The sequence below is a fragment of the Pipistrellus kuhlii genome, unplaced genomic scaffold (assembly GCF_014108245.1).
Source record: "Pipistrellus kuhlii isolate mPipKuh1 unplaced genomic scaffold, mPipKuh1.p scaffold_m20_p_4, whole genome shotgun sequence".
Classification (NCBI taxonomy): domain Eukaryota; kingdom Metazoa; phylum Chordata; class Mammalia; order Chiroptera; family Vespertilionidae; genus Pipistrellus; species Pipistrellus kuhlii.
In genome coordinates, this window is record NW_023425540.1 from 33,644,278 (window position 1) to 33,667,664 (window position 23,387).

Below are 23,387 nucleotides of genomic sequence, written 5' to 3' on the forward strand. Positions count from 1 at the left end.
ACCTGAGAACATAACAATTACTTTAACAGTGTTGTACAAACATCACCACCAGCTGCAGCCATCTCCTCCTGCAAAGGCCTTCCAGAGCACAGAGCCAGGGACAAAGGGACCTGCCCATGCTCACTGGCTGCTCAGCTGGCCGAGGTCTAGAATAGCTTTCCTACACCAGGAACTGGGGAGTCTGGGAGCTGCCACTTAGAATATTCAGTTGGAGATCCACTGGAATCACTTGCCATGACACAGGCCTGCGGAGGAAGCAGGGACTTCCTTTACCGGCTGCCCTACTCAGCTCGTTCTTACTGAGCAGAGGTCTGGGGGCAGGGACTGCCACCACTGCCTGGCCCCCCACCCAGGATAGGTCTTCTGCATAAAACTGGGCACTGGGATCTACTAGTTGGCTGTCAAGCCCCACTGGAATCTTCCACAACATGGATCTGGTAGGCAGCATGGGAGTAGCTATGCCTTCCACCATCCTACAGGGTTCCTGTAGATTTCATTGAGTAAATACTTCTTAAATTGTTGCAAATAACTTGGTCCATCTCCAGAGGTTTTGGATGATTATATTTGCTTTTTTTTTTTTTTTTTTACCAGTTTAATAGCTGTCTTTCTGGGGGTGAGGTTTCACTAGGATTCTCTCTCCACTATTCGAGAAGCCCCCTCCTTCTCCATACTTTTAATTGACCATAATGGAAAAATGCATATTTTTGAACAGCAGCATTTTGTACAGGTCCTCTACCTGGTAAATTCATGTATCAATCTTATACCCCTTTTCTAGTCTTCCAAGGCCACATCTGATCTCAAGTCTGTCTAAAAACTTGCTGGAGATGGCCAAGCCCTTGGCTCAGGGAGCTACCAATCTGAATACGGTGAAGCATTTAATTACATAAACCTGAGATCAAATGTAAAGTGTCCCTGCAGGAAGGTAAGGGGATTAGCAATGTGGAGGCACACTGAGTTTGTACAAACACAAGCCCTTTGAAATCCACAAAATCACCTGTGCCTGCTCATAGCAGCTTAGAGTGACTTCTGAGGGAGGAGATGAGACCCAGTTGGCAGTGCTTGCTTCCCAGAGATGTATTATTATGCTCAATGACTGTTTATTCAATGTCCGCTGGGATGCTGGCATTGTAATTATCTGTTTATAAGGCTCTGCATCACCTTGCTTTGATTTTTTGCTTTTTCTCCCTGTAAAGTCTTTGTTATTGCTGGGGATTTCATATTTCTTTTATTTTCCATTGGCGAAGAGGCAGTTGACTCGATGCTCCATGTGTATAGTCTTGCAAAGCCATAGTTCAGGATTTTAAATACTTTCCTGACTTGGATAACCTGCCACTCCAAGTAAAACTATTCTCTTTGCTAGACTGGCTGCAGGTTGGAAGGGAAGCTGTCCTTCAACAATGTCAAATAGCACAGTCTCTGCAAGTCCAGAATGAGTAATAGATTTTACCCCATCCATCTCCTCATCCTACACAGCTTGGAGACCAGTTTCATTATTACTACTTCCTGGAAGAAATAAAAGTATTTTTCAGCATCTTAATATGATGAATTGCTAAAATGAAAGAAGTATCCTTGTAATCCTTTTAGATGTCTCTTAATTCTCTATCTCTCCATTCTTCTTCTGAGACCATTTTTTTTTTTTTTAAGATCTGCCCTGTGAAAAGACTCACCCTGCATTGTGGGAACCTTAACACGACCCTCGTGATTGGTTTGAAATGGTTCTTCAGGTGTGATGGCAAGAGCTTCCGCAGCCACCCTCCTATTGCCTCTGTGATCTCTGGCATGTCCTTCCAAACACCCCCTTCTCCCCCTCCCTGTGAAAGTGCATTCTGAATAGCAAGGTTTTCTGGCTGGACTTTTTGTTTGGGTCAAGTTCAGAGAGAGTTCTTGCTCTTTTTTTTTTTTTTTTCATCCTTTAATAAAGATGGGGAGGTGGAGGTCAGGGGAAGCACATCTAGCAGATGAAGGGCAAGAGGAGATCTTTGATTCAAAGGCTGGCTGGGGCTCCATCACTTTCTCTTACGTAGAAATTGTATTCATCCCACACTTCCTGCTGCAAATCACTCTGGTAAGACGTGACAATGCAGCAGATACACAAGGACTTTTCCCACATTGCACTACAAACACAGACCCCCCTCTCCAGGGAACCTAAGAGAAACTTCTGGGCTTCCACTTCCCCTCCATTTGTTTGAAGGCTCAAGAGAACACAGTCCATTTTCAACAAAAATTAAAAAGGAAAATCATGAAAAGAGCCAACCTCCTTTTTTTCTGTCTCTTAATATATTGTTGCATCCAGGGAAGAGGAAGCAGTGAGCGCCACTGATACTGGGTCCCCAGGGACCCTATGAGGGTCACTCCCCAGCTATCAAATGAGCATGTCTTCCTCCACTTGTCGAGCAAGTGTGTGACGGGACTGGAAGTTACTCTTGGCTCAGCTCTGCTGTGCAAAAAAAAAAGAAAAGAAATGAAATGCTTCACACCTGGGCTTTCACAGCGAGGACAGTTTTTAGCTCTAAGGCTTTGGAGCTTTGGAGAGAGGAGATTTGAAAAATCATTAGCCATGTTCCTGCCAGCTGCCCTGGGCCTGCTAAGAACTGTGTGTTCCTTACGGGCAGGAACAAACTCCTTCCACACATTTTGTGTTTTTATTTCTTTTTTAGATGCTGTTTGTAGTGCCATGGGCCAATTCACTTTAGGACTTAAAACATGACAACATCTCATTTATTCTGCCTCGTTACAAAATAATGTGTGCACTGGGTAGAATTTTCCAGATCACTGGACTGCCACCCTCTGAGCACTGAACGGTTTAGAGTGGAAATATATTTAGTTAATAAATATGGTTGAGATGAACTGTCCTTGGACCATGCAAGTTTATTATCAGGAACATGTATCAGTTCACTGGCTGGACCTTAGGGATGACAAGGGCTCTGCAGCGTAACCTAGGTCTCCGAGGTCTAGCCTCTTTCCATAGTTTTCTGGTCTCTAATGCTGTGCCCCCTTGTCTTCACTTCTGCCATTTATTTCTGAGGACTCGTGTCCTCTTCAGTCTCAACTGTTTACTTCCTTACCAGTTGTGCCCCAGGATAAAACTGAGGGACACCAGTTGGACTGAATGATGTTTATATTCTGTCCTTGGTAAATATGCTCCCCTGACAACTGAGTGAAGACTGTGGCTTTTATGATAGCTATAAAATTCTGACTCATCCTTTCTGTCATATGAGGAGATGAACCTTATATTGTCATTTTCTTTTTGTAGAAAAATATCCACTTATCTTCTTATTAAAATTTGCCTTTGGTAGAACAAGTCAATTGGACCTCCCAAACACACTTTAAACTGTCCACTTCTAACTTCTTCTATGCTACCTCCTTACTCCAGGCCAATATTATCCCTCAAAGACTTAGAGATAATGGTCCCCCAGCATCATCCTGGCTTCCTTCCAATCTATCCTCTACACTACAGACAGAACGAGCTTTAGAAAATGTCAATCTATGTCACCCTCTTGCTTAGTGACTCTCCATGCCAGCCTCACCTACATCACTCTCTCCCTCCTGCTGTTCAGCTGATCATGAGGAAGGGGTAGGGCTGTTGTTACAGTGGGCCAGGGAGGGATATGTGAGAACCCAGGTCACTCACTTGGGTTCCTTTTGGTCCTTCTTTCCTCACTTGTGACTGTAGGCGAACAGGAAGAACAACCCCGTTCCGACAAGGCCCTGTGTCTGCTCAGGCTGCTATAACCAAATACCAAGACCGGGTAGCTAAAACGGCACACAGTTATGTCTCAAACAGCAAACGTTTAGTTCTGGAGGCTGGGAAGTCCAAGATTAAGGTACCAGCAGCTTCTATGTCCTTCTAGGACCTGCTTCCTGTTTTCAGGTGGCTGCCTTCTTGTGTCCTCACATGGTGGAGAGAGGAAGGGGGGGTCGGGTATCTCTCTTTTCCTATAAGGACTTTGATCCCATTATGAGAGCCTTACCCTCATGATTCCATCTAAACCTAATTACCTCCCAAAGGCCCCACCTGTAAATACTGTCATACTAGGGGTTAGGGCTTCAACTCCTAATCCTGGGGGACACAAACATCGAGTCCATAGCAGCGTGATGATCAAGGCTCAGACCCCTTGGTGATGAGGATCTGGTCATACCACCTGGAAAGGTGAGAGGTATCAACACAGGTAAGGAGGAAGGAGACAATGAGTATCCATCTGTCTGTTATTCTGATTGCCGTAGTGGGGCTGAAGTTGGTCCCGCTAACTCTGGTGTGCTGAGTTTTCCCTCAGGAAGAGAGACCTTCTGGAACCCTGGAGGAGACGCTCCATGTGTGTACATGACATGGATGGGCGTGGTACAAGGGGTGGACTGTACTAGACACAGAGATGAGTCACTGGTCTCTCTTCAAGGAAGGACTCACACTGACCTGTGAGGGACTGCAATCAGCACACAGCCACCGGCTCCTGGAGAGCTGGCCCCAGCTGAAGAGTCACACCTGCCTGAGGTCATGCCCTTCTGGTGGGGGTGGAAGGCCTGATGGGCAGTCCTTCCCCAGAGCTGCCTGCTGGGGCTTGGTTGTGCCTACCTCACTGTTTGGCTTCTCTCTTTGCTCAGTCTTCTTTCTTCCCCCTTCTTTTAACTAATGCCAATTCCTAATTAGCACTTTGCACTCACATTTGTCTCAGCATCTACAATACTTCAGAAACTTCAACTTGCCACACCCTAAATACTTTGCAGGCAAAGGAGGAACTTACCAGCTAGATAATTTGAAGCAAGCTCTTTTACTCTCCTGAACCTCCACTTCTGCATCCATGAAATGGAGATAACAATGTTTGCTTCTCAGAGTTGTGTGAGGCTTAAGTGAGATCGAGTGTGTAAATGCCTGGCACAGTGGTTGGCATGTAACAGTTGTAGTGTTTAAAAGGGGAGCTCCCATAGAAAGCAACAGTTTCCCCTGCCCACACTGCGTGGTGAGTTCTCTGATGAGGAGAACAGAGTGTTCTGCTTCCTGGCCACTTTGCTGATGATAACCTACTAATAATATTATATAGGATGAACTGTGAGCCAGACACATAAGTGACTCAGATATATTAACCTGCATAACAGCCTGGTGAGAAAGGTAGTGTTTTTTTTTTTAGTCTCATTTTACAGATGAAGAAACAGGCACAGAGCAGTTCACAAATTGGTGTCAGTTCCTAAAGATTGAAAGTGGGAGAGCTGGGCTTTGAACCCAGGTATCTGGCACCAGAAGCTGTGCTCTTGTCCACTAAAATACACTTCCTCTTGGTTGAACTTTATTCTACAAAGAACCTGATGCAGAATGGGCAGTACAGTTTCTAACTCCCACTTTTCCATGACACCCTTCCAGAACTAGTTTTTTGTTTTGTTTTGTTTTTTGTTTTGTTTGTTTGTTTTAATAGGAAAGGTGGAAAAGATAGGAAGATGTCACCAGCCAGCAGATGGGCCCAAGTCATTAATCCTTTCTGAAGGAGGGAGGGAGAATCCAGCATCTGTATCCCTGGGCTGAGGTTCCAGCCAATGAGGACACACACACACACACACACACACACACACACACACCCCTTCCCTGGGCCAGGCAGAGGGTATAGGATGGGACTGAGACATTGACAATGGCAACTTCCTTGCAAAATGTGGGTGTTTGCAAATAACTAACTCAGCTTTTTCAACATGTCTTTATTTGCTTAAGTTAACAAAATATAGGCTACATGCTCTTTTCAGGTAAACTGCTTTTTCACTGAGCAGAAAGCAATATTCACAACCTGCTGCTACTACATACTTGGAGTTTTCATCTTTAAATAGCAAGCCAGAATTTTGTACAAAATCAACATTTGGCGTAATGTTGTCTAAATATGAGAAGGATTTTAAATGTTAGCTCCATTACATTTTGTTCCAGCAAAGCAGACAAAGATCACGATTTAAAACACGATGTTAATATTTTATTAGATGCCTCAGGGCTTAATAAATACAGTATTCACTTTAAGCTTTCTCCACGTAGCTACTCAAATGCAAATATACCAGTTATCCTTGCGGGGTTATGAAAGGTCAGCTTCAGTCTCATGGCCAGTGGGGAGTCAAATTTTTTAAAAAAAGAAAGAGTACAAGATTTGAAAGGCATAAGAGGAGGTAGTGATAGGCCTGAATGGAAAGGAAAAGAAAAATATGCCACAGGGCTGGTCAGTTTTTCGGTTCAAAGTGATAGTGGTTAAAAGCCTGGAAAGCATCTGGCAGTGGCCTCTTTTCAGAGTGTCACAATGTGATGAATGTCATGCTGTCCTGGCCCTGGAGTGCTGGTTACCCTGGATGATATCATCCCTGAGGTTCTGTGAGGATGGACTCGGAGGCTCTCCTACATGGTTTCATTCTGATTAATTAGCTCATTAGGCAGGGTTGGCTAACTCTCTCCTGAACTCTGCACCTAGGCATTGGTGTCCGTGTAATTTATTATCCAAACTGGGATAATTTTCAGAGTTTAGGTGACACTACTGGTAATCACCCTGGAACAACAGGTATAAACCAGGATTGTCCTGGGCAAACCAGATGCTGGTCACTCAAAAAACATACAAAACCAACATTTTAACCTTGGTTCTCAGAAGGTCAGTGTATACTAACCATGGGGATAGAGCTAATTAAATATCTCCTACTCAGAGTTACGAACTATACACAGGCCTTAGAATATGCTCCATAACAACTTTTTACTACTTCCCTTGGACCTCCTTCTCCCTGCAAATTAAATTTTCCTGAGAAGTCTAACGAGTAGAACAGACGAAATCTGAACCACACTGAGTGACCTGGGCATGCATGCTGAGAGCCTCTCTTCTCCCTTGCAGCCCTGGAGGGGCGCCCCAATAGACCATGTGAAAACCACTCTCCTGGACCTCACCCTCTCCATCTCAACATGACCTTGTTCCTCAAACATTCCCACGAGATCCATTTTGGTTAGAACAGACTAGAACTTGCTATTCTAGATGCCCTGGTTCCTGTTCCAGCTAGCCAAACCCAGAACAAACTGGAAGTCTGCAGCCCTCAGAGTAGCTCCTCCACCCACAACTGCTAAAAGAGTTAAGTATGGACCAGGACCCTAAGAGCCGGGGACCTCACAGACCGCATGGTCCACCTCCTGGGTGAGTTCAGCAGGGCATCAATGAGCCATATTAATAATGAGTGGACGGCAAGTTGCCCCTCTGAGGACTTGGGACAGGTTCTTGGCCACACAGTTGTGTTTGTAACTGTAGAAGCCACACTAACCTTCAGCATCCCTTTGCAGAGGCTCTGACCTGAGGGCATGGAAGCTTAAGCAGCTTTGGCACTGGGCGGTAGTGAGGCTGAAGGGAGGAGCTTTAGGCACAGTGGCAGGAGAAAGGCATCAGGAATTGACAAAGCACCCGGGGAGAAAGATGAGAATGAGATGAGGCTGATGGGGAAGCACCGTGGCCAAGAGAAAAAGCTAGCACCCAGCAGTCAAAGATGGGCCAGATCTTCTAAAGAAATGTATCGGGGACTTTGGGAGGAGAGGAAGCAAAATAACAAACAGTACCTAGCTCTACAAATAAGAGTTGAAACTACCAACCTAGAGGCAGTTTTTACATAAACACAGACACAGTACCAGCGGGTTCCTGCTTATGGTCAGCCACACGTAAGTGACGTCCTGTCAGTACTGCGCTACTCGGTGCCATGCCCAAGGGAAGCCTACCTGCAGGCTCGGCCCACCCATTATGATCATCGGCACTCACTGGAGTCAGGATTCAAGCATCTAGGAAGACGTGATTAGTCACTATAAATTGGCTATGTGCTTTAAAAACATATTAAGTGACCTTAAACATCTCAGGCATCATCTTGAAATATAGAAAGCATGTGTTCATACTGTGTGTGTGTGTGTGTGTGTGTGTGTCCCTTCCAGAACAGGTGAAAAGCCCAGGTCAGCAGTGTGATTCCTAGGTCTTCTGCTCTCTCTCCGAATGAGTCTGAAGCCAGACACAGAAATCTTCATGGAGTCCCTGGGAGGGGGTCCTGGGAGTCACTATTTTAGCCCAGTCCGTGCTTCTCAACCCTGGCTGCACAGAAGAATCATGGGGCCATTTAGAAAATGAGCGAAGCAGGGCTCCACTCAGGCCAATTCCATCAGGGTCTCGGACGCTGCGGGCCCACAGGAGGTGTTGTTAGAAAGGCTCCCTGCGCTGACACTAATGTGCAGGCGCACTGGGAACACAGCCCAGACTCTCCCCTGCTGGCGACCGGCTGCTGGCCATTCTAATTCTCCAAACAAGTCAGACCTTCAACTTCAGGGAGGAGCCTTCCCCGACTGCCCCAGCTCTAGCCCCAAGGAGAAGCCAGCTGCTCCCAGGGTGGCAACTCCTCTTTCAGCTGCTTTAGCAAGGCCTCCAGGAGGGAGCTCCAATCGGGACATGGGCTCCAGCACTGGGCGTCATCTGCAAACCGGCTCCTAACCCCGCACCCAATGGAAGTGGCTGGACCCAGGCAGGAACCCAAGAACGGCTGGGCTTTCCTTGGTCACAATTATTCATTTTCTCTTGAAACGTTATCTTATTTCTGCAACGACTAGACGAGAACACTCCTTTTCATTAACTCCTGTGTCATGTCCGGCATATATACATATATATATATATTTTTAATAAAGGTAACTTTTATGTTGATATATACAACTTCTCATATTTTCACCTGGAAAAATATTGTAACTTTCACACATTCAAGGAAACAGTCATTCATTAGGAAACATGTCAAGCACCATAGTTTTGCCACTTGGAAGAAATTGACCATGTATTGTATCTTAGTCAAAGAAAAGGAGAATTCCTATAAGCACCTCAGCATCGGCCTGCAGTTAGATACCCAGAGGAGTGTGTGCACAGCGTCTTGCATTGGAGAGGCAGAAATAACACTGGGGAGACCTGCCTGCGTGTTAAAAACCAAGGGCCCGGAGTGACCCGAGAAGCATTTCCATGGCTCAGGACGTCCCTGCTCACAGAGTCGGAGCCATCTGTGAAGATGTGAGCCAGCCGCCAGCAAATGACAGCTCATGCAGAAAGCTATATGTGAACTGCCTGCTTCTCATTTTCCAAGTGTAATTCTAAAACTGTCAACTTAGATACCTAAAAGCACTGCTTGTTTTTCCATTTTCCTCTCCAGTAATTCTTTTAAGCTCTCCTCTCTGTGCTTGAAGTACAAGTAATCAGAAAAGGAGGCCCCCCGCCGCGCGCCCTGCAGCACCCGGAGGCTGGGACCCTCCTCTCTGCCCGCGCCCTCTCTCTCCTGGCCGCCCTCTGCCCCAAGGCTGTCCTTGCTCTTCTCCTGGCGTTCTTCCTTCTGCAAGGCCTCCTCTTCTTCCTCCTCTTCTTCCTCCTCCTCCTTCTCTTCTTCCTCGCAGGCTTCCAGGGGCGCCCGGGGGGCCGTCTCGGGCTTGGTGGAGAGATCCTGGGGCGCGCAGAGCTGCCTGCTCTGCGGGGCAGGGGCCGGGCCCAGGCTGTCCGGCTCCCCCTCGTAGCAGTGGTCCTCCTCCTCCTCCTCTTCGTGGCTAGAGCTGCCCCTGGCGCTGTCCCCGTCAGACTGGAAGGCCCGGCGCTTCTGGGACAGGTCGAAGGGCTCCTCCTGCTCCAGGCTCCGCAGGACCCCCGCCTGCGCCAGGGCGAGTCTCCCCTTTCCAAAACCTGTGAGAGCAAAGGCAGCCGTCAGGCCCTGGGAAAGCCTTTGAAAATGGGGGGCTGGTGGCACCCAGGGCCCTTCATGGTAGCTTGATTTTGCATGTTAAGCATAGATAAACTCCCTGAAAGAATCCACGTGGATGTGAGCCCTTGAAGGTGAATTTGGTAACATGCACCAAAAGCTAAAAACAAGCCTGGCTCTCACTTAGCCATGACACTGCGGAGAATTTAAACTATGCACATTTGCAGGTGAACAAATATGTGTGGGAGTGTGCTCATCACCACATTTTTTAATAATGAAACTGTGAAGACAAGTTATCTATTTAATGGTAGAGATTTGTTTAAATAAATAATAGTACATCCTCCCAATGAACTATGTGTGGGAGATGCAGAGCCCTAATAACATAAAGAGTTATTCTCTCTATATATTTAAGTATAAAACATATATTTATTATGTACTAGAGGCCCGGTGCATGAAAATTCATGCCCTGGAGGGGGGATCCCTCAGCCAGGCCTGCCCCGTTTCAGTCCTGGAGCCCTCAGAGGCGGGAAGTAACTCAGCGATCAGGGGAAGGTGATGCCCCATCACAGCTCTGCTGCTGCCACTGTTGGCAGCACAAGCCTCAGCTGGCCCTGGTTACCTGAGCCTCAGGCATCCCTGGAAGGTATGGGGCTGAGGGGACTGGGAGACTCCAGAAGCAAGTGCACAGGGCAGCTGGACCCACCTGGGGGTGGGCCCTGCCATGCACCTGCCACCCCAGTAGGGCTGAGGGGACTGGCTGCCGCCATCTCGTGGCTGTGGGGCACTGCCATCTTTAGGGTGTGGCAATTAGCATATTCCCTCTTTATTGGCTGTGGGTGTCACCATATTGTGAAGTTGTGATGGTCAATTAGCATATTCCCTCCTTATTAGATAGAATATTTATAGTGTAGACCCAATTCACTCATTCTACTTCCTTTCTCTGTCTCTTAAAAAAATGTCTAAAATCTAAAAAATGAGGTGATTTTTTTACATCTTTTCTTTTTATTTCTAATGTTTTTATTTTATTATTTTCAGTGAGCTGTTACCATAAGAAAAAAAAATCAATAATAAAGATATTTCCACCCTGGGGGAAAAAAGATATCCTATAAAGGGGTCTTTTGGGGACCCCAAAGCCCCTGTGTCCAACTTCAAGTGTCTCTGCTATCAGGCACAGTAACGTGAGAGGGTCTCACTGTTAGTTTTGCTTGAGGACTCTAGACACCCACTTTTCAGGAGCCAGCAGGCCCATGGAAGGGCTCCACCTGACTTGATCTTGGCCGTAAGGCCCTAAGGAACGGAGGCGGGTGCAATGGGGGAAGGAGACCGCGACTGGCCAGGGGAAGTAGGAGGGATGGGTCTGGGCTTCAGCCAGAGCCTGCTGCGCCGCAGGAGGACCAGGCTTCTGGGTGGGGGCACACAAAGCAAGCTGACGTCCAGCGCTGCCATCCTCAAGATGCCCACAGGCACAGAAGTCTATAGCTTTCATCTTGTGCGGGGCACAGGGAGGTTCTTTTTGATCTGGGCCTTGGTTTTTAAGCCATTTCAAAAATCGGACTGAAAAATGAGTGACACCTTTTGTAGATGAAAACATTAAAATAGTTGCAAGTCTGTCAAAAATTTTCAAAGCAGTTCTGTGATATATAGTGGTGTTCTTTATTTCTCCAGGATGACAGAGATGTCAGGTGCCTGCTAGGCTTTGAGTGTCCATACGGGGTGAATTGTGGTGAGCAGGTTAGGCTGTCAGTGCAGGCCTGTCTCATCATGGCCTTCTGTGTCTCCAGCCCTGGAGACTGATCACATTTCAGCTGTTCTGGAAAAATCCAGGCCTAAATTGGGAAGCCACTCAGACAACTAGAGATGTGAAGAAGAGTTCAGGTGAAAAACATCGTCAGGGTGGGAAAATTGCTTTCGTTTTTTTACCAGAAATTTTCAGGGCTTTTGCACCAATTCTAGGCCTTGCTTTATGACCACAGTTCCCTGTCGAAGAAGTCAGGGTGACATTGTAAAAATCTGAAAACCACAATCATTCCGTTGTGTGCTGCTCACTTATGAACGTGTGTGCCTATCTGACCATCTCCTTTGGAAAGGGTGGGAGAAAGAGCAAACACAAATGAATCACCTGTGTTTTTATCTAGTGTGGTAAGCACTGGCTTGACTCAGAAATTCTTGAATTGGAATTCCAGTTCTGCCTTTTAAACTTGCTGTTTGACCTTGAGCAGTTTATATCTCCTCTTGTATAAAAGGAGAACAACACAGTCTACTTGGTGGAATTGTGGGAATGAGCTCTAATGCACATGTGTCAAACACAAGGCTCGCGGGCCAAATCCGTCCTGCCAGGCCTTGCAATGTGGCCCGCACCGCGCTGTCATCACTGCACTCCGCTGTGTTTCCATCACAATGACAGTTTATGACTGTTCAGTAAACCATTCGGCCCGCGATTTAGGCTGGATTTTAGATTTTGGCCCCTTCTCTGATTGAGTTCGACACCCCTACTCTAATGTGTCTCTGCCTGTGCTTTGGTTATACCAGTGACCAGAAGAGAGCGGACAGCTAGTACAATTTTTTTTTTAATTATGCATCCCAGTGGCATTTTTTTATTTTTATTTTTTATTTTATTGATTTTGTACAGAGAGGAAGGGAGAGAGATAGAGAGTTAGAAACATCGATGAGAGAGAGTCATTGATTAGCTGCCTCTTGCACACCCCCTACTGGGGATGTGCCTGCAACCAAGGTACATGCCCTTGACCGGAATCGAACCCAGGACCTTTCAGTCCCCAAGCCGACGCTCTATCCATTGAGCCAAACCGGTCCCGGCAGCTAGTACGATTTAAGTTACCTCTCTGTATGTCTCCTTTCGCTACATGCAGACCTCCCAGAGGACAAAGCTGGTCTCCGTCCCTCACTGCTGCCCGGCTCAGGGCACACGCCTAGGACGGACTGCACTTACTGCCTATGGATAGACTGCCTGATTAGTGACAAAGGAGCAACCTGCCAAGTTCAGCAGATCTGGAACATGAACTCTGGGGGCCCTGGAACTGACAAACAAGGCGAGAACTTTCCATCCCTTCAGTCAGGTCTCACAGAGGGAGACATAGCCCCCACTGAGCAGGAAAACTGCCCTTGAGCCTGTCTGGTCCTGGACAGGTCAGAGGAGGCCTGCAGACATACCTTTGCTGACATCAGAGCTTGCAAACCTGTTTTTCCAAAAGGGGAAAAAACCACATGCCCTTGAACAGCTGTGTGGTGAAGTGTATACACGACAGGCTCTAGAGTCAGAAAGGTCCGTGTTCAAATCCTGACTCTGCCACTTTTCAATTGACCAACTTCTGGCAAACGAATGTTGGGAAGCCTCAGTTTCCCCATCTATAAAATGGGACTAACAGAAGTCCCTCCAGCCTGAGGCTAGCATCATTATAATGTTCCAATTGACTTCCTAGACTTCATTTGTACTTACCACCTTCAAATCTTAGCATTTTATTTATTACCATAACACTGTCAGCTTGCTCCTGCTACCCTGCAGGCCTGTCTCGTCTTTAAAGTTGCACTCCCTTTTTCGACCATAAGGATAAAGCGAAGCCCCCTGTAAACAAAGTTACCCACTGGCCCCGCAGGCACGGGGGCTTCTTGGGAGATTAATACCTTGAGAATGGAGGCCCCGCTCCATGACGCCATGCTTGACTTTCATGTGGCGCGTCAGGTTCCCCTTCAGAGTGAATTTGCTGGGGCAGTAGAGGCACTTGAAGGGTTTGCTGTCAGAGTGCAGATGCATGTGGCCCATCAGGTTGTGCATCCGGTTGAATTCCTTCCCGCACAGCTGTCAGAGACGGAGACGAGGAGAACACAGTCACTTGCAGGCAGAGGACCCCGCCCAGGTGAACCCACAGCCAGGCCCGTGTGAGGCCCTTTGCTTGGATCTGGGCATTTCGAGTAGCTTCCACAGAAAACGTCTCCATGGAAGTCAAGGAGGGGGTGGACTGTGGCCAGGCTCAGACGAGCAGCAGGTAGGGATGGACTCTTGAGATTGTGGTAGAGGGTTTAAAACTCCAAGTAAAAATCACAAAGCTATTAGAGCTTCTTTTGAACCGTTTGAAAAGGGGAAAAGCTGATCCGAAAAGCAATTGCTCAAAGTGTGCTTCACTTGAATAATAATGATACAGTTACTTACTTAATATTTATGGAGCATTGGCAATATGGAAGGCACTATCCTAAGCCTGCCATGGAACATCACACTTAATTTTCACATCAGTCCCGGTAGGCTGCGTACTGTTGTCAGTACAGATGGACAAACTGAGGGATTAAGATGGGCCAAAGCACACACCTAGTGGGTGCTGGAGTTGGGATAATGAACTCAGGTCATTGGACACCAGAGGCCACATGGTCAGCCACCACACCACACTTTTCTAATTTTTAAATTTGCTAATTATTGGAATGAAAATGGAGACATGTAAAGGAAGGAGTATCTTTTCTCTGGGTAGAGATTTCAAGTACTGAAAATATTATCTCAGGTATACAAGAAGTAAACATGTTTTATTTTATTTTTTTTTTCTTTGTCATTTCTCTTTATTTCCATTAAAGTGCAAATGCATGATGGACCATGACAGTGGTTCTACAACTGCTTTCAGAAGAGACACTGTCTTTTCCAAGGCACTGTTTGCAGATGGGGAGAGTGTGCTTTGCTTGGTCTTGTTGCCCCTAAGCCTCAGCAAGGCAGGGCTTGGAGACTCCAGCCCTTCCTTGGCTGTGCTTGGATACAGTGTCAAGGGAGGAACACTCCCCATCCCACGCCAACCTCAGAAGCCAGCACGGAGTGAGAGATGCCATGGAGAGAGAACTAGGAGTAACCCCGTCCTCTAAAGCTGACATCAGTTTTCCTCTCTTCCTGAGAGGTATGTTCAGGGCCATGGTTGGGGATTCTGGGTTGAATTTTTGGTAATGAAGGCAACGTTTTCCTCATGTGGCTATGGAGGTGAGAGTTGAGCTAGCCTTGGCAGAATGGACAGACCTAACAAATGGTGACCTTGAGAGATTAGCTCAAAAGAATGCTGGATGGTAGAAGCCAGCCTGGGGTATTACATTTATCACAGATAACCCACACATGGATAATGAATGGTTGGTTCTGTATTTTTAAGTGATTCATATTTGGGAGTTTTAAGTACTTTTTTCCCTTTTTACTTCCTTACCAGCAAAGATGAATTCCCACACTCAGTACTCAGAGCATGTGCATACCACATTCATTTAGAAAAGGTAACCCAAGAAGGAAAGGCTGAGAGAGTTGGTCTAATTTCAACATCTTTGGAAGCCCTACATGTGGGATGGATATTTGCTTTCTTTTATTTTCAACAGAGACTATGTATTAAGATGTTATCAACCTGTGGCTAAGTTTTGCACATGTGCGCATGTTCTGGGAACCTTTTGTTATCTTTTTATTAGTTTAGTTTATGCAGTTCTCTGTTCTGGCTACAGAAAAAAAAAAAAAGCTTTGAATCTAAAGATTCTGCATTAGATATTCAAGTCATGGTCATTTTAGAAAAAATATACTTAATTTGGTTCCTATTTATTTGGCATGATGCTGCAGCAGAAGACTCAAAAACAGGTCTGCGAAGATTAAGATACTGGCAGGCATTCGTGGAGGAACTGCTGGAGTGGAGAGGACAGCATTCCTCTTGCAGGCAGTTATCTCAACCGCCCACCCCTCTTAAACTCTCAGTTCTCTAAGGAGGGATATTAGTGAGCCTGATATGAAGCCTCAGCTTTCCCATTGATGGCCACATTTATACCTACTTGTCAAGAAGTAGGTGGGCCTCAACATTTAATAGGAAATTGGAACAAGTGTTTGAACTGTCCTTTAGTAGCAGATTGCATTAGAGTTTGAGAGGGCAGAGCAGAGAGGTGATAGAGAGACCTCAGAAGGACAGAGAACGAGCTCCCCCTTTCCTCTTCCCTCAAATGTTGATGATAATTATAGTTTCTTATAATGATTGTTATAAAGATCAAATGAGACCATTCATGTAAAGGGTCTGGCAAATAGAGCTCAATAAATATGAGTTTTTATTACTATCATTATTATGGACTATGCTCTTACATTCCAGAAATAGATCTTTGAAATGGAGTGCTGTCTTTTTAAACTAAATTATTTGCAGGGAATACTGAAGGAAGTGAAGGATCCTTTGTATAAATACCTGCCAGGTTACTCTAAGCATAATAAAATGGAGGCAGTTGTGCCTGACCCGGCACTGGGAAATGTGGGTGGAAAAAGAAGATTGCTCTTAGATTGTAGGTTTTGGAAGAACCCAGTCTCTGGCTGCCTGATCCTCAGCCTGCTGAACAGCTGACAGGCACCCTGTTCCTATCTTCATGGGAGTTCCCAATTCCAGTTCCCTGGTGCCTCTTCCCTCCCTGATCCAGGGCCTGGAGATGCCTCAGGCAACTTCCCATGAGTCCCAGCGATGATGCTGCCAGCCAGAGAAGCCCAGGCGGCTGTGTGCAGCGGGCAGCGGCTGGGCTGCGGCCAGAGGCCCACGAAGCCAAGAAGAGCCACTTTGCTTTGTGCCAACCGGCCTGTGTGAGCCTGAGGACCAAGATGCGCCAGGAAGCCTGTGTTTTCCTATTCTGGGAGAAAAGGTCAAAGAGCTGCAGCCTGCAGCCCAGGAGAATGGCTTCTGCTAAAACTGCCCTTCCCTTACATTCTTCTTCTCTCTCTCTCTCTCTCTTTTAATAAGAAGGGTGTTCCTTTCCTCAAAGGGAGAGAGAGGGAGGGAGGGAGAGAGAGACTGTAAACTGTCCAAAAGGGCCGTGAGAAAACAGGAAGCTTTGAAAAGTACAAGAGAAAGCAAGATGAAATCTATTTGCAGGCGGGCCCCTGGGGACATGTGAGGCATTGTTAAGCAGGCAGTTCATACAGCTATATCCTTCCTTCTGCTGAGGAGGGCTTTGCTGCCAAAAGGCTGCTATCTGGTCACTGCCTTAACCCCCTCAATGCCAGCCTGAGAACCTCGGTTCCAAGTACGGAGCCCCTGAAAGTCCCCACCTGGTTTCTCCCCCATGAGGCATCCAAGAGCCGGAAGGGAAGATGGGGCCTGCTTGGCAGAGGCGGTGGGGACCCTTTTCAAGGAGACCTCATCCTCTTCTATCAGCTCTGCCCTTGGCCTTCAGGGCTCTGCTTCAGACCGGGCTGCAGATGACCTGGTGATTCATAACTTAGGCAGCTCCCGGCTTCACCCATCTCAAAGGAGAATGTGTCCCGGAAATTCTGGATGGCTGCTTTTCCTGGACAGGTTTCCCAAAGACGGCAGCTGGTTCTCTGCTTTTATGGAGTGTGGCTGCTACAAGGATAGCATCCAAGTCGACCCCCGCATGCTTACGCAGAATCTGGGAAGCATCTTTCTGAAACAAGCTTAAGTGCACAGGCGCAGGTCTCTGGACAGGCTCCAGCTGGCTCCGAGAGCTAGGAGTCCAGGAGCCAAGCCAATAGCAAAAGAGCCCAGAAGGGCAGTAATTTCTTTTTTATAAGGAAAGAAAAAGAAACAGAATGGAAACCTTTCTTCTCCTCTAATTTTCCATTCTATTGTTAAAGCTTAATCCCACCGTGAGCGAACTTTGCTGCTTGCTGAGGACAGCTGTTTCCACTGAGCACGGACTGGAGAGAACCAGTTCATATTGCAACAGGAGGAGGGGTTTATTTTAGGAAGGATTTTTTAGTGGCAAAAGTCCCAAGAAATTGGAATCTATTACCTAAAGAATCTCCTTTTTTTTTTTCCTTCTTTTTTTTTTCTTCTTGCAAGGTTGGGGTAAAAGAGACAGAGCTACTTCTCAGAGTACGGCAGGAGCAAGGTCTGCCCTTCTCCTCCCCCACCTCCCCCACCCCAGCCATGCCAATCCTGTGAGGGAAATGCCTGCCCTGTCACCATGATAAAGCCTTGGTTTAGTTGTCTGGCCCTGTTCTCCTATGTAGCCTGCTAGCCACTCCTCCCTAAAGGCTATGGATTACACAACAATGAGCAAATGGCCCTCCATTCCTTTCCCAACTCTCAAATCCCCAACAAGCTCCACCCAGGATCAGAATTCCAAGAATCCAGCACAACATGGATGGGAATCAAAGTCCACAGGACACCCTCTCAAGGTGACCCGTTTCACCATGGCACCTGTAGCTAGCTTTCCAACACACAGAGGCCCATTACAATAGCCTGTGAACTCAGACATGCTCTGAAATGCCTTTGAAGTGAGGAGGGTGATAGTAGAAAGGGTGACCAGGGTGGCACTCTGCAGGGAGATGGGAACAAATAGAGGGAAAACCTGCAGTATGTTTCTGGCACTTTCCAGGAGACAGAGAGCTCATATTCAAGGCGACTGACACCTATTCTTGTTTTAGAAATGTCTAAGAATGGAGAAGGGCCACCTGCATTTGATTTTTTTTTTTAATTCCCCTTTCACATCCAATTATTTTTGTACTAATGATACTAGTATAATCACTCTCCTAGGCGGCCTCCTGACCTACAGCTGCTGAGAGAACCTAGGCCCCAGGAAGAAGTGACCCTGAAGATACCAGTTCAGTTCCGGCTCCAGGCCCATCTCCCCTTGGGTGTGCATCCTTTCAGAGCTGGCATTTTATGCTACAAGTCCCTCTCTCAAGGTGTGACCAGATATCCAGAGCCTACTGCACACCCAAGGAGAAGCCGAGTTGAGTTTCTGAACCATAAAGTTAGCCATCAGACACCCATGTACGGTGCACTATCACTGGGGAAGAGGGGGCAGTTGTTTATGAGGGGAGGCCTGAAACATCAAGCCAGGCTAGCTCACTGCATCACTGGGCCCTTGTTATACTTGCATTGTACAGTTTCTATGAACCGGTACCAGAGAGAACCCTCTAAATCAGCGTTTTTCAACCGCTGTTCCGCGGCACACTAGTGTGCCGCGAGATGTTGCCTGGTGTGCCGTAGGTGCAGACAAGACAAGAATTTTATAATTTTTCACTATTTTGTTTACTTAATATTTCATAATAAAGTAATTATAAAATACTTTCTTTGTGTTTATTTGATTCCTATTCAAGAGAATTACTTTATATATAGTCAATATAGGCACAGAGTTAAATTTTTTAACATTTTCTAATGGTGGTGTGCCTCGTGATTTTTTTCATGAAACAAGTGTGCCTTTGCCCAAAAAAGGTTGAAAAACACTGCTCTAAATCCTCATATACCACCAGGGCCATGAAATCACTCAGGCTCCTCTGATGCCCTCGATATAAAGAAATAGCACTGTCTCTGTGGCCCCAAATCACACATAGCCCCATCCTTTCAGAGCTGCCATTTTATGCTACAAGCCCTTGTCCTGTATTGGTTCTGCCCCCTCACATATCCTTCCATTTCAGAGACGTTTTCTTCCTGATTTAACCACTACTGCTGGACCTGAATTGATGAGGTAGAGGTGGGAGTTGGTTGGACTGGACAGGTGTGAAATTTTAGGGAACTATGCAATGGTTCCCTTCATATTTTAACAACTTTATGTACCAGCAGTTGATAAGATAAAAAATAAAGAATGTGCTTGAAGTCCAAGAGTAAATTCAACACAGGAATGAAGAGTAGAAAAGAGCTCTTGTTTGCACCTCCATTGTGGGAGACAGGAAACCCTGGCAGGCAGCAACAGCTCTATTAAAAGTGCAGGGGTCAAAGGGCTTAGTGAAGTGGGTAGGAAATCAAAGAAGTGCCTAGAGAGAGAGGACTTGGTCGGTGGCGTCCATTGGCTCACGCAGCAAGGCTGTCACACAGGACCCCAAACTCAGAAGGGTCCCGAGTTATGCATGATGCTCTGTTTTTACTCTGTTTTTACTGTCTTAAATCCTTCCTAACATTTGAACAAAGGGCCTCACATTTTCCTTTTGCACCAGGTCCTACATACAGCTTCCTCCCTATTCCACTCAGATGACTCAAGATGGACATAAATTGACTTTCAAACTAACTAGAACTTGAAGGAAAGGAGGGGAAACACAAGTGGGTGGCAGGAAAAGGGCTGGAGGGAGAAATCTCCTTCCCCCACCTCCGGAGAATGCCCACACAGGTCTAGGGAAGCTCTGGTTCCTGACCCCTCTCACCCTGTCCAGGAGTGGCCAGCACAGGAAAGAAGTTGGCTTCACAGGGGGTTCCTTCAAGTGAGGAGACATGCTGCAGGGGCCTGAATGCAGGAACAGCCCCTGGAAGCGGGACACCCTATTTCAGAAATAGGGATCCACTGAGACTATCATTTGGACCCCGTCAGACATGCAGTAACAGAGAGAAGGGAAACCTCCGTTTCCAACAGAAGGGCTTAGTGTTAGCTGAACATGGTGGTTTCCCTCTTCTTCCCCTCAGCTCCCCCCTGAAGATGTGCATTCAGTGATACTTGCCGGTACATTCCTTGGATGGAACTACCCAATCGTGAGCAAGACTCCTTTGGGAGGGGACAGCCTGGGAAGCCCAAGCATTTCTGAGTGATCCCACTCAGTGCTTTGGGTTTTACAGATCTTCAGCTCACGCATTATCTCAGCTGACGAAATAAAAATCCAAGCAAGTTAATGTGACACGGAGACTTTAACAAAGGTACTCCATGGTCCTTAGGAATAAGTCAGAAATGCTCCAGATGACTGTGCTCACAGTCATTCCTCAGCCCAACCGAGCATTTTTGAGGCCATCTGAGGGCTAGCCTCAGAATATCTTCATCATCCCTGGAAGACCTGCATTCAAGTTATGTCACTCAGCGCAAGTATCAGGAGGGCAGGAGGGGAGGGGTCAGATGGGAGTGGGGGCAGTGCTAGAAGCTTCTCTGACTCCTTTCTGTATTCTACTCATTGGCTTGCACAGGGAAGAAGATAGCTCTTTTCTAGAACAGGAGCTCTCCACATCCCTTCATCCCTGAACCACCTCATTCCCCAAGTGGTCCTTCCACCCTCAGACCTTCCCCTACTGGTGCCTCTACTCCCAGGAACTGATTCCACAGTGAGATGAGCAGAGCCCAGCTGAGGGTTGGTGTGAGCAAAGGTGTGGTGGAAAGAGAGAAAGAGTAGCAGATGAGCCTGAGGTTGGCAATGGGCCTACTCTGAGCTTCAGTGGCCTTGATTAAATGGAGTGGAAGGTTCCCTGGAGACTCTTCCCCTTTGGGCGTTTGCACAACCCTCAGAGTCCCCCCTTTCTGAACTCTCCCAGGGCCCCCTGCCCACCTTGCATTTGAAAGGCTTCACGTCAGAGTGGACGATCATGTGTGCCTTGAGGGTCTGTTTCTGCACAAAACTCTTGTAGCAGAGGTGACACTGGTAGGCGCGGATGTTGGTGTGGATCAGCACGTGTCTCTTCATGTTGGCCAACAGAGTGAACTCCCGCCCGCAAATCCCACACTTGTGCTCCTTCACACCCTGCAGGGAGGCAAGAGTCAAAACAACTGTGGTTAGCAGGTAACCTGCTTTCATCTGGTTGAAGTCTTTGTTTTCCTTTCTGGTGCATAAACCCATGATGAGCTTGCTGATTGATAGTGAGTTCCAAATGGTGTAGCTTTGCCTTGTTAAATTGCTATTTTCCTGAAAAAAATGTTCATTATGTAATCTTTTTTTTTTCTCTCCAAAAACCATAAACTACATAAAGTTAGAGAAAAGGAAAGCTAATACTTTTGTTGTTCCTGCTGCTGCAGGGATTAGTAACAGTTCTCGGGGATTAGTGGGATTTTGGTAAGAGCACTGTGGAATGATATTCAAAATGAATCTATAATCCCGCTTTCATGATAATGAGGAAAAAAAACCCAAACTGATAATATCATTTCCCATATCTTGAGTTCTTATTAATGGACTTGAAAATCCCAGAACAACTTATATCCACACTTCCATAAAGTACAACGTGATAATCACCTCTTGAGATGATCCTCTGAGTTTCTATAGGCCACAGTGACCTCTGTTTGATTTGGGTATAGAACCTCCTCTAAGCCAGCTTCTGTCCTATAGAGATTATAGCTTTCTGAATTAGAAAAGGAGATGTTCTAGTTTCCTTGCTGTTTGTGGAGAAGTGTTTGAATAACTTAAGCATCAATGCCCTTAGTTGAAAGGATTTCTAAGGACTCAGCATGAATAGAATATTAGCTGATCCTGACTAACCAGTGCTTCCCTGAAAAGGCCTTTTCAAGGAATCTTGATCCAGGATGACTTTTTGGGAAGGAAAACTTAGAGAACTATAGCATTAAAATGAAGGCTAATATAGATTTAGACCAAGTTGCCTACCTAACAATTGTACTTTATAAATACCATATTGGCTGGTATCCATAGTGACTTATAGAGGGAGGGGTTCTATGCTTAGCTCTGCCTCTCTCTGTCTGCATTTTCAGTTCTTTCATTTGGGGCATGGTAAGAAAGTACTATCCCTCAGTTTTGATGAGCCCATGGCACTAAAGGGTGAGTTCAGATCTCTGCCCAGCCACTTACTGGCTGAATAACCTAAGGCAAGTCTTGTGGCCTTTCCTGGTGAAGGCTTCTTCATCTCAAGGTGAAGAGGTAAGCCACGAGAAGCTGGAATGCTCTTTAGTCTAATTATTGCAGAGGTGTATGGACTGATGCTAATGAAGATGTCTCAATTTAAAATATGTGTTGCATACTCAAACAGTGAGTTTAAAATTATGAAATGAATGAAAACTATTTTCTTGATGGCTTGTAAAATTTACTTAGGATCTTTCTCCTCAAGATTGTCTCTTATACTGGCTATAAGCCAGTCATCCTGGGACCAAGAAGTACCTACTTATCACTGTTTCGGAATTTTCTAAAGAGAAATCTGTGTCCAAAGTAAAACTCACATGTGGGGCGGCCTAGAACCCAAGTGAAGGGAGCCTGGACACAACTTTGGGGAACACAGGAAGCCACTGTGTCTCTAAAAGGATCAGTAGAATCACAGAGGGGGCGTTTGTGGAGTTGTTAGGGGAAGGGAGGGAAGTGGGTGAAGAAAGGAAAGTTTTGGCAATAGGGTTCACAGCTCAGGTACCGGAGTCAGAGATTCTGGTGACCTCTCCCTGCCTCAGCATCTCATTTGCAATTGTGAAGTATTGAAACCCACAAGTAGCTCTTAGCATCATTGAAGCGGATTACATGCAAAGTAAAGCAGCTGCCACATAGAAACATTCAATAGATACCACCTCTCGCTGTTTGCTGACATCCTTCATTAAAATGCATTGTTTCCTAATTTAAATGAGACTTATTTTAGATACCAGGCTGTTTTCCCACTTTGATTTCAGTTTCTACTCTTACAGAATGTTTATGCTTCAAAATGCGTCCTTGATTTCTTATCCACACATGTAGGAGCCCCATAAATCAGCGAATGATCCCTTTGGGCGGAAGTCTAGTTTCTTTGGCGACGGTCCCTGCACTCGGTGGGGGTGGGCCCTTCTTCTCTGGATGCTATCTACAGGGCCTTGCATGGGTCAGGAGCTGTTTGCACAGAGTTCAACAGGCAGCCACACAGCTGATCTCTGCAGCAGAGCCAGAAATGCCCTGTGCTATGTCCTAACCTATCAAATAAAACCCATCATGGCAGAATATAAATGACATCTTGACTGGGAAAAGTCCTCCATGGGCTTTAAGAACTAAAGAATGTTTTAGGATCTCTGGCTTGCTAGAAGTCTCTCCTGCCAAGAAAACCACTTGAGGTCAAAGGTGTGAGGGTAAAGGTCAGTGAGGAAAACCTTCCCTTTCAGAAGCTCAAAGCAGCCCC

General features: G+C 46.4%; 1 protein-coding gene across 4 annotated transcripts in view; it reads right to left on the reverse strand.

The window, feature by feature from the left end:
* Positions 1 to 6,092: 6,092 nt before the first annotated feature.
* The window catches only part of ZNF366 (zinc finger protein 366), a 61,414-nt gene continuing 44,119 nt past the window's right edge, over positions 6,093 to 23,387 (reverse strand). For 3 of the 4 annotated variants that reach the window (XM_036410529.2, XM_036410532.2, XM_036410533.2), the window contains 3 exons: positions 20,867 to 21,058; positions 13,321 to 13,495; positions 6,093 to 9,665 (listed from right to left, as the gene is read on the reverse strand). In XM_036410529.2, the coding sequence (XP_036266422.1) occupies positions 9,103 to 9,665; positions 13,321 to 13,495; positions 20,867 to 21,058 (930 nt within the window). In that variant the 3' untranslated portion in view covers positions 6,093 to 9,102. The remainder of the gene's footprint in view (positions 9,666 to 13,320; positions 13,496 to 20,866; positions 21,059 to 23,387) is intronic. The other variant, XM_045571583.1, reaches the window with a different exon arrangement.